Raw genomic sequence first — 12,287 nt, 5'->3', positions numbered from 1 at the left:
AATATTTATGTTTTTTTTTATATTATTATTTTTTTACTTGTAGATAATAAAATATCAAAATATATGAAAGAAATTTCGTTTGATTTTTTAATAATTCACGTAGCTCGATTTATACGGAAGGAAAAGTCTACGATTATGCGCGATGCGGACAATATAAGAGGATAATCACGTAATTCTATAATCTACGAAAAACAGCACCGTTTCTTTTACGTAAGATATAAGTAACGAAGAGAGAGGAGAGAGAATTAGTGCAGAACTCCTTTTTTTGTCGCGTGCGTAAAAGCGAGTCGATAAGCGCGCGCGACCGTATTTATGTTGCGGATGTCACGTTGATATCGAGCACCGAAAAATTCGCTTCGAGTTTTTAAAACATAACCAAATTCGATTTCTGTCAAATTCATCAGCACGATAAGTCGACACTTACGATTAGCTGTTCTTGGGGAAATTTGGCGCGTCGATGTCACCCCGATGTTGATCGTCCCGAGGGGCAGGAGGGTGTCCGCTCGCGCTGAGGCCTGCTGGTCGCACGTATATCCGGCTGACGTATTTGTGCACTGTTTTGAGAAAGATGCGCGACCGGGCCCTTCGATATCGCGATCGCGAGTGTCGACGCGAGTCACGTGGATCACATTATCGCGCGCGTTCTATTCAGAGAAACGAGAGCGGAGCGGAAACGCGCTGCGAGCCCTCGCGGACCGTCGTCGCGCTCGCCATTTTGATTCACACTGACTGTTGTTTCGTCGCGATCGGCGAGGTGTCACTGATGCCAGATTCGGGACGCGCAACGCGCCAAATCATGGTAGAGGGGATACACAACATCGAAAAACTGCGTACGTGTGAGACGCGTACGCGGCTCTCTACTGTTGTGTTATCCCCTCCACCGCGGTTTGACGCGTTGCGCGACACGAATCTGGCATGGGTGTTCTGCGCGACGCGACGAGCGCGCATGCGCGCGACAGGTGGCTGCCCGGGTGTCACACACCGTTCCTTCCCCACCATCGCGTCACCACAGGTGACGGCACATTCTTGTATTACCTGATCTTCCTATTTTACCAACGCAGCAAAATGTCTCCCGCCCCCCCCGTATAATCTTACGTAAATATATGTATATGGAAAAACAGATACATTCACAGTATAAATCACTGTGTATAAATTTATTGTATTCGGATAACAATATTCAATAAAAACTGCATTGTATTTCAAAGCATGAGAAATTTTTATCTTATCGGAGGCACAGACCGAATGTTATTGAAGACCGTCAACTCTGAATATATTTCCGTGACTGTCACTGAAAAAGTAGAAATTGAAGAACGGTAACATTACCGACTGTTTTGGTTGCATAGAAAAGATATACGAACGTTTCAATTTATCCACAGTCACTTATATAGAGATCTCACTTTATTATTTTCTAGCTAATCATGAACAGATAACCACAAGAAAAAAGCTGATTTATATAAACAATTTAAAAATTTTTAACTTAAATGTAATAACACAAATAAGAAAGTTAGGAATAAAAAAAAATAAAATATTTTCCGTTGATAAAAATAATAACAAATTGCATATTTTTTCTCATAGCCTCGTAATATCTCGAATAAACTATTCCATTTACAATTGTTGAATAAACTATTCCATTTACAATTGTTGCATACTGTAAGTTATAATATTTTTAATTATGATATTAATATTTTCTTAATACAAATAATATTATTCTAAAAATTGCAAAAAAATGGCCCATGGGGGGATCGAACCCACGACCTTCGGCTCCAACCAACTGAGCTAATGGACCTTGTTACTTTTATTTTTAATTAATATTATTAATATTCAAAATTAATAATATATCTTGTAGAAATTCTTAATAAGAATTTAATTGTGTGAGAATAAAAATGTATGGGGACAGCAAAGATAGCAAACTTAGTCAAGATATTCAATTTATTTGTGTATGGATAAATTATTATTATTACAATATTATCTATATAATAGTATTTGATTTATTTTCCATAGCTAAACAATTCTTTATATTAAGTAAGTCTCTATTAATTAAAGATTTTTTACTAAGTAAATTTTAAGAATAATAATCTTTCGAATATTCCTCTTACAAATGTGATATATCTTTCTAATCTATATAAGAGTCTATATCAGAATAATCTTTCTAATCTATATCTAATTAAAAATACATCAGAAAATAATTAATAACCTGAGTGGCTCTTATTTATGTTTCTATCATAACGTATCAATGCCGCGCGAATTTATATAATATTTTCCTGTTCAACTTGAAGAGACAAGGTTGTTTACAAAATGAGAATATCGCATAAGACCATCTGCCCCTTTTCCTCTTTTTATCTCGCATACACCGATAATCCTTCACTTTCCGAATACAATCGTCCTCGTCCGAGAACACGTCTTCGTCGTTTGCGCGGAAAGAGTTCGTGAACCTTATATCGATTCCACTATTCATAGAAATGACACAGGACCGGTCAATGGACTGCTGTTCGTTTCGATTGATATGTATTACGTAGAGCGTGGGTTAACAGCAAGTCTATAACTGACTTCCTTCTTTTTCAACTTATATATAAAGTGTAAATTGATCGGACGTCAACGAACATATGTTGCAAGGGCACCACCGTAAAATCGACCTGCCCTTCGAGGACAGTGCAATGTATTACAATTATAATGCAATTTCTATAATTCAAAAAGTAATAATTCAAACTAACTAATTAATCCGAGTCTTTTCTCTTAAATAAATATACGTTAGAAATTAAGGAGAGAGAGAGAGAGATTCTCTTTTATATATTATATTATATATTAAAATGCGATACGTCAATGTATGCGAATTCTTAAAAATAATAGTGAAATAACAATAAAAATTCTCAGCTTGATAAATGTAAAAACGAAGATTTATGGAATCATAATAAAAAAAATGTCATAATAATATATATATGCAATTATAAAACGTCAAGTCGGCTGTTTTGTATGTGTGAGAAATAACTGTCAATAACAATATCCCTCGAGCATTAAAAAGGAGAAGCACGAGTTTTTATAAAAGGTCAGATGCGCCGAAATCATTAACATTTTATATATGTGAATTATAAATTATAAAGAATTTATACGCATTTTAAATGACGAATTACATTGTACGAAATGTGGAGAAATCCGTATGATGCGTGAATGAAATGAAAATGTAACTGGAATAATAAATTAAAAAAAAAAAAAATTGTTTTTCTGTAATAAAATATAATAATAAAAATTTCGGTAATTATATTATGGAAATTTGGAAAGATATTATTGCGTTGCTAAAATTATCTGTTATTTGCATGAATTTGTAGAAACGTTGCATAAATAAATATAAAAAGGCAGATATATCTCTGCTATGTTGAGTCAGATTTTATGGAAAAAGAGAAACGTGACGTCAGGTTCTTTCTCTTCTCTTCTTTTTTTACTTTACAATAGACAATTGCGAGTATCTGTAATGTATGCAAGATAAAAAAGAAAATGACCCAACGTCTTTCTTCTCTCTCTCTTTCTCTTTCAAAACGTTTAGAAACAATATATGGCCTAATGCCGGATTGTCTATACGTCTACAGTTTTACAACGTGTCACAATGTTTCTCATTTGCATGCTTTGTGTCTGAAGCCGAATTATAAATTTCAACCTTCGAAATGAGAAATATTTTTGTGTTATAAATCATGAAGAAAAGAAAGAGAGAGAGACGCGTTTTGACGAAGACCTTCATCTCATGACGAAAACAGTCATCCATATATCTTATTTGTATATATTTGGAGACTATGCACTTGACTTAATGTATTCCAAAGAGAGAACTTATAATTAGTCTCGTATGCCATTGTAAAAGTTTGCGAAATAACACGGTTTATCATAGCCGTATTAGCTACTGCGCTTTCGTCTGCCTCTTATTTTATGTTATAAGTTTCTCAGAAATCATATGTTTCATAATAACAGAGTTTAATAAAAAATTGTATAAAATAAATAATAAAAAATATAAAGAGAGAGCAAAAAAGAGAAAAGTCGAAATATAGTGATCTCGCACTAAATTATTCCCTCGTGGATTAAAAAGAAAACATGTAATAACTATTACTCTCATTACCAAAAAAATATTATTGGCGTAACTTTTCTAACGAGCTAATATCAATACTGCAAATATTATACATACATGTAATAGCTTTATACTTGTCTAATAAATTCCATTGTGCCTTACATTACTAGTATTTTTTTCTAATCTCTCTTTTATTTTAGAAGTAAAAAAATACATTATATATATAAATTATTCTAAAATTTGTTTAGGAAAAGATTTTTTTTATAAAGTTTTTGCGATTCTTTTATGTCTCTTACAGATTCTCTCGAAGAATATAATTAAAGCGAACATCGTGCGCATAACACATTAATTATTAAGTAGAACCTGTTATCATAATGAAAAACATACTTTTATTCCAGCTAATGGTTTCTTACAAAAGATGGTTCTCCAAACAGATTGAGAGACTGCTTATGCAGGGAATATGTCGTCTTATTCGTTCTATTCAGAGATTTACATGTATAGAGACTTAATGCGCAGTTATCGATCGATAAATGTTACGACCGAAGGAAATCAATAAATTGGAATACTATCCTGAGGTGGTCGCTTGTAATGTACCTCTTATGTGAAAGAATAGATATAATATTAAAAAATATTCAGTCGAATTATCTAATATTTAAACACGCGATCTCATAATGGTATATGAAAGGATATATGCGTTATTACAATTTATTAATTTTTAAACGTTTTGTTTCATAATAAATAACGTATCAATAGCTTTAAATCAAACGATAGCCTCTTAATAATAACTATTAAAGCGCATTAAATCTTGAATTTAAAGCACATTCTAAAATGCACATCAGTTATTATAAATACATTTTAAAATTGTGGTTGTGTGCGTCTCTTTTTATAATTTTATAATACATACATATATTGAGAATTAATATCTGTTCAAAAAATGCGAAGTCATTATTTGTGTCTTATCAGAAGACGAACCTAACTTATTCGAGTCATAAGTCATTTGGACTTATGACTCGCTGCCAGATATGATACCCCATCAATACCGAACAGATCGGCAAACATTGTAATACATATTGTTCAACAGTAATAATATTACGTTACCAGAGTACACAAAGTTGTGTATCACGTATATTCTGTGTCATGTTGCTTTGAGAAACGCAAAATTCGCTAGAAGCTCACGGTACCATTATTATGTCAAGTGATAACGTGTAAGTAATTTTTATCATTGTATAAATTATTTTTATTAATATAAATATTCATTATATAATACAGATACGCATAAAGATAACAAGAGAACAAATTTTTAACATTGATATATTAATACATATCAATGAAATTGATTGATTGGTATCTTTCGATCGTCGAACGGTACAATTATCCTTTATTTTAATAGAAAATAATTTATCTATTGCTACTACTCGTTTACACAATTATCTTTCAAAATTTAAAATAATTAATATAAAAATTATTAATACAAAAATGATATCTGTCAATCAAACTCGGATATTTATATATAAGTAGAATAAAATAAAATAGAGTATATATATATACCCTATTTTATTTTTACTCTACTTTATTCCATTCTACTTTTATTTAATAATTAGTGATTAAAATGACATAATCAACAAAAAAAAAAAAAAAATATATCAAAAATAAAAAAAAATGATATAATTTCTAATATTTGGATAATTATGATAATTAAAAAGTGTCATATTATAAATTACAAATTTATTAATTGCCGAGTTCCTCGCTCTATTTAATTATAAACCGCGCATCACGAAAATCCGAATATGTAGAAATATATTCTTAGTTCAATGAATACAAAATTGATATCTTGTAATTTAATATAAAAAGGAAAATTTAACTCTTAATCATCTACTAAATTTAATTTTTAATCATCTACTTCTTATATAACTGGCTCGTCTACCAGCATTTCTAGTATATATGTATGTATACATATATATCAAGTCTACACAACACCCATCAATCGCGATCGACTGGTTGATTGCGTAATTCTCAGTCCACCGCAGCCTGATTCTTAGTCACTCACGATGGGATTCTTATCGTCAGTTTAATAACATGCAGTGGAATGCTATACTCCTGTCTTTGTTCTACACATTTGTGCAAAACAACTTTTTCTTATTTAAACATGACTCAAACTTCCCAATACTGCGACTTGACAAACATATGGAAATTTTAGAAAAAGAAATTGTGTGTGTAATACAATATGAGTACCGCCGTAATAAGCTTTCCGTCTTCCAAAAAAAATAAAATAAAATAAAAGTAAATCCATGGCGGTCGATCTATATGAGTATTTGATGGTTATGAAAATCACACTTTCCAGTAAAGATTCTCTATCACGTACTCACTATCATGTATATCTAATAAAAAGATTTAATTCTTTAATTTATTTTACAATGCGTGAAATTATTTTGCAACAAATGTTTCTTAGGAATCTTTCAAGACAAATAATTTTATTATCTTAAATAAATTTGTTAACTTTATCTAAATGTGTCTTTTGAACCGGTGACTCACATTTAAACACTCGTAATTCAAACATCTCTACAATTCTTCCCGGATTATTATATATATGCTAATGCCACGTATACGCATCACGAAAATTTATGAATATTTTTATGTTTATAAATTTAAGCGCGATATCACATTTCAAATTTCAATGTTACGAATTTATGCAATTCTCAACTTGAAAGTAAGAAATATAAAATATGTAATATTACAATTTATAAATTTATCGAAATAAATATTTAATGAGATATTCGTCGAGAATGAATTAAAGATTTGCAGTATTAGAAGGTATTTTAATTTCAAAATGATTACAAGATTTATAAAGATCACAAGATTTATAAAGTCATTAAATTGCAAGAGTATTTATAACTTTGATTTGACCTTTACACATAACTAATGAGATGGTAATTAAAATGCATATTGCTCATTAATATGCATACGTACAATGTAGTAACTAGCAAAAAAACCTGAATCTATCATTCAAATTAGAGGTTGTGATCGTAACCGATTAGTCAATTAATTGAAAATCGGTTAACCGATTGTAAAGAGAAGACACGTTTAAGATACGTTTAATATTCGACTAAACGATTAATCGGTTAATACGGTTTCGGTTAATCGATTAATACGGTTTTGGTTAACCGATTAATCGATGAAACTGATTAATTACACAAGACCACAGAATAAAAAAAGTATTTTGTTCTTGGAAAGAAGACCAACTGTTTCCTAATTAACCGAAATAATCGATTAAATGATTAACCGGTTTAAAGATTAATCGAATAATAATAATCACTCTAACCAATTACCCGTTAACCGATTTTAACCAGTAAATTCGTTTTTAACCGGTTAAACGGTTAATCGAATTAATCGGTTTTCACGAGCCCTAATTCAAATATATCATATTAGATTTAATATGTCGTATTCAATTTAAATACTTAAATATTTCAATTAAAGAAATAGCAATCAGTTGAACGCATTTAGTCAAGTGCTTGCCGTAAAATGCATTCGTGCGAGCGGATCTCGTTCCATTGAAACAGCCGGCTCGCACAGTGCACGCACATTGCAGAACGAAAGTGAGATTGCGTAAACGCTCCCGAAAGCAATCCGTTGGTGAGCGTTCGGATCGCGAGGAATTGCGCGCAAATCCGGCGGGAGACCTCGCGATTTCATTCAAGTTTTCGCAAAAAAAAAGATGCATTTCGATGACAGCGAAAGTGCGATGTTTAATATTTAAGATGTCTGACACCTCCGGAAATTTCTCCGAATATACAAGTGTAATTATAAAACTCGGTATGCATGTTAAAAATGATATTAAAATCTCTACTCTCTGAGATAAACTCTCAGAAAGGGTGGTTGTGCATGTATTTTTCACGACGACGATAGCATCGATACGCGAAGCTGCTCTTCAGGAATTCACACCTAGTCATTTTGGAAAAAAATCATCATTGCAGAGTAATCAACTGATAGAATTCTAAATCAACAATTCACAGTATCCTTCACAAGAATTGAATCGCCCGATCGCTTTTCTATTTAAAGAGCAGCTGTCTGGGAGAGAGATCCTTCGTCTCTCTTTTTCTCATCCAACGTCCTCTCGATAAACCGTGACACAAATAGTCACGTTGCACGATGAACTTTACGGAGAACTCGCACGGTTTAATGTCACGTAGGTCTCCCGGAGGTTTCAGGTCAATATTCGAGAGAAAGAAATATTTACATCACGCGACTTCAATTTCCCATAATAATTTTTCCTCCAGCTCTCTAGCTACCCTAGCTCTTATAACGATGCTCTACTGGCGGAAGTACAAACGCGTACCGAACGGTCACCCACCCATCCAGCCACCCACCCATCCAGAGACGGCTTCGCTTTAATAGACGTTTCTACTGCACGTTGATAATGGTTGCGGTCGTCTTATAGTCAGACATCTCTGGCAACGGCCGATGGCTCACGCTCGCGCGCCGACCAGCTGTCGCGATTGTGGTAGTGATGGAAAATTCGTGGTGGTAGCGGTCGGAGAAGCTCTATAGTCGAACGCGGTTTAGTCGCGATCCGTACACAAACGGCGGCGGTTCGTAACTTATCGAAGTTCATCTACGTCGTCTTCGGTGCTCACCTAAAGGCAGATCTAAGGATTGTTCGTCGCTGATAAGAGAGAGAGTGAGTATCTGAATGTAATTTGAAAAATTTCCGTTTTGCGCGAGGGGGAAAGATGAAGAGAGAGTGAGGGAATGATCTGTTCGAGTATAGGAAATTTCGGATATTGACCCTTTTTGAATGAACGCTAAATTAAAAAACTTGATTTTGTATCAGATTAATCCTTAATAATACGAAAAAATCTGCCAATTCGCATTTTTAATACTCTTATACTGATCATGTCAAACTGGTTCTTTTAAGAAATTACAGTCCCTTGTCCGTCTTTAATAATCCAAACGAACGTGCAAGCAGACGTGTTGCAAGAACTACGCAAGATGTGATTATAAACAGCATGCAATGCGCAACTATATTCTTTCAATCCGCGTCTTCTCTACTTGTTTTCAATTATTCTGATAATCAACTTGAGTTATGAATATACTCTTTATTGGAAAGTAATAACATTTTTTTAGTTCTTAATATTTCTCGACAATCAAAAATAAATTACAACTTTATTAATGTACAGTTTCTTTATCATTAAGTAAATTGTGCGAATTAAGTAAAATTAAATATTTTTATTGATTTACAATGCTAAGAGCAAAACTTTCATTTACGGTGGAATCTCTGAATCCACAGATTATCTAAACACCAATTAATCAAAGAAACATATACACGTTCTGACGACGTGTTACACACAATAATAGTTAATAATAGTAGTTATTTCTTTTATAAATAGATAGAACTTTTTCAACAAAACGTACGTAAACGTTCGTACACAAAAAAAGCAAAACAAGTTATAATAAGATATTATTAAATCAATGATGTCATCGCAATCGAAAAGAAATTAAATATAGAATTGATAAATCAATCATATGGGCTACAAAGAAAAAAAAATATGAAGATATGATCTGTGTTGAGAGTTCGTCAGGTATTCAAAAATATAAAATCCGTCGGCAGGTATTCAAAAAAATAAAATCCGTAAAAAAAAAAAAAAAATATTAAATATCGAACAGATATTTAAAATAATGTGTTAATTATTTTTAAAAAATCCATTATCTGAGCATTTTGTCCCCGATTTTAATTCGAATAATAAAAATTCTATTGTATTAATTATTAAAGCACTGAAACATCGAACTCAATAAAATGTTCGCTAAGTCGAAAATAAGCTTTACATTCTTTCAAGAATATGCTTTGAAAGTTTATCATAAATCTTATAAGACAAGCAGCGCTTGTGTATTTCATAATTTTTTTCTTTATCCGTTTTATATTTCACGCTGATGTAATTATAGATAGATCTTGTTTTGTAATACAGCCTGATTGCGTGCAGCAAAAGAAATTTAGAATATATGATTTTATGAGGTAACTTTATAAATTAATCGGACATTATAAATATTCCGAATTTTAAAGACTTTAAAAAACTTTTAAACAAAGCTAGCATTCAAAGTCTTCATTTTTCACTGCATATAAATCCGTAATATTGTAATATATACTAATTAATTAGCCAGACTACAATGACTATTTTTATGGTATTATAATGAAAAAAAATTAATTCTTCCTATAAATCATATAAAACATTCTATTCTTGATATTCGAGACTTAATCCAAACTTAATATGCAGTATATAAACATCTCTCTCTTGTGTGTGTGTGTGTGTGTGTGTGTGTGTGTGTGTGTGTGTGTGTGTGTGTGTGTGTGTGTGTGTGTGTGTGTGTGTGTGTGTGTGTGTGTGTGTGTTCTCTTGTGTGTGTGTGTGTGTGTGTGTGTGTGTGTGTGTGTGTGTGTGTGTGTGTGTGCGTGTCAAAAATAATTTGTATTAATTATAAAAGCATATTAAATATTATACTTCTCATTCAAAGCGCATAATAAAAAATTGAATATCTGTTATATATGTATAATATAATATATGTATAATAAATTTATTATATATGTATATAGTAAAAAATAATTTATACTATATTTTTTTTCGTTCATCTGATTTATCAGAAAGATTCTTTCAAATAATCTTCATATTATTTCCCAGATAATTAATGTATTTGGAAACGCCCCTTTTATATTGCCGTTATCAGTATCTTAAAATTATAACCGAACAACATGTTTCGTATAAATGCTTCAGAACCACTTTAGCCAATCTTGACCGTCTTATAAGAATTATTCAACTCTGTAAAGAAGATTGTACATCGGATTAGAAAGAAAAAGGTCAAGGAAAAATAAAAAAGAGCAAGGCTGCTCTCTTTAGGCGCGAATATATGAGAGAAGAACGTTCTATCAAATAATTCTGTGTCTGGTTCAGACAGGCTCTGATATTCGCAGAACTGACAAAGAATTTGCATCTGGAGGGGGAAAGGAAACCATTCGATTCGCTACCTTCACGGTCAAGATTGCTTAAAATGTGGTTCTGAACTGCCGTCGACAACATTTGTACAAAACACGTTGTACTTATCACGGCAACATAAAAAGAGATGTTTTCACATGTATCAATTATCTGGGAAACAATCTGAAGATTATTTGAAAGAATCTTTTTGATAAATAAAGTCACGAAAAAAAATATAGTATAAATTATTTTTTACTATTTCTATTATATAACAGATATTCAATTTTTTGTTATGCCTTTTGGATAAGAAGCATAATATTTAATATACTTAACTATACCTTAATTAATACAAATTATTTTTTACAAAAGAGATATTTATATACTATATTTTATTTGTATAGTATATAGTAATAAGAATATATAAACAACGATAATTGCCCATTTATCATTGAATAAAACGCGCTCGAAAATTGAATTAAAACTATTTTCATTGATATATTCTTATTATTATGCATGACAAATATATATAAAATGCAGTGTAAATATTTATCTTTCTTATGAGAAAAATATAATTTTTATTCATGATATAAAACCTTATTATACCCTGCCCAAAATGCATAATGAATAATTAAATATATATTACATTTATTCGATATATTAGTTATATATATAATATAATATAACATTTTTATATATTAGCATATATATATCATAGAATATATTCATCAATCTGCTTAACAGAAAAAATATTTCTATATTTATCTGAATGAACTTGTTGACAGAAAATTAAAATTCTGACACGTTTTTTACATACTTATATTTTTCGGTAACAGATTAACAAACGTTTTGTCACTCAAACGTGCTGCATTATCGTGTGGCCTTGTATTTTGAAACATTTGCGAGATCGCGTGATTAATCTCTTTTTCCGCCTTTTTGAAGCTTCAAAGAACGTGTTAATACCAGTTTTTAAAATTAACCTTGATTAAGAAGACGTTATTAATAACATATAATGCAAAAATTATTGACATATAATGCAAAATTATTGACCAATACACAAAAATTTATTTTATTACTTTCAATATTTATTGCATTTGATTTGTTTAACGATCAAAAATTTTGAAACAACACAATATAACGTGACGAATATAAATCGCATATAAACAAAAAATATACTCTTCAAAATGCATATATAAATATTTATTTATTTATAAAGACATCTTGAATTTATTCTCAATAGAAGACTCAATAGAAGTATGTCTCTTTAAATAATGATAAAAAAA

At 31.1% G+C, this 12,287-nt stretch overlaps 2 protein-coding genes across 4 annotated transcripts in view; one reads left to right on the top strand and one right to left on the bottom strand.

Moving 5' to 3' along the window:
• The window catches only part of LOC115235877, a 22,315-nt gene extending 21,541 nt beyond the window's left edge, over positions 1-774 (bottom strand). For both annotated transcript variants that reach the window (XM_029807964.1, XM_029807963.1), the window contains exon 1: positions 425-774. The gene's annotated coding sequence lies outside the window, so the exon portion shown is untranslated. The remainder of the gene's footprint in view (positions 1-424) is intronic.
• A 4,335-nt stretch (positions 775-5,109) lies between these two features.
• The window catches only part of LOC115235875 (short-chain dehydrogenase/reductase family 16C member 6-like), a 32,182-nt gene continuing 25,004 nt past the window's right edge, over positions 5,110-12,287 (top strand). The window contains exon 1 of one of the 2 annotated variants that reach the window (XM_029807957.1): positions 5,110-5,253. In XM_029807957.1, coding sequence (XP_029663817.1) covers positions 5,237-5,253 — 17 coding nt within the window. In that variant the 5' untranslated portion in view covers positions 5,110-5,236. Of the gene's footprint in view, positions 5,254-8,467; positions 8,724-12,287 lie in introns of those variants that run through there. The other variant, XM_029807958.1, reaches the window with a different exon arrangement.

This window comes from Formica exsecta, unplaced genomic scaffold (genome assembly GCF_003651465.1).
Source record: "Formica exsecta isolate Colony F162 unplaced genomic scaffold, ASM365146v1 scaffold236, whole genome shotgun sequence".
NCBI classification, from domain to species: domain Eukaryota; kingdom Metazoa; phylum Arthropoda; class Insecta; order Hymenoptera; family Formicidae; genus Formica; species Formica exsecta.
The sequence above is the reverse complement of the archived record's forward strand: the minus strand, read 5'-3'. Positions and strand labels throughout refer to the sequence as shown.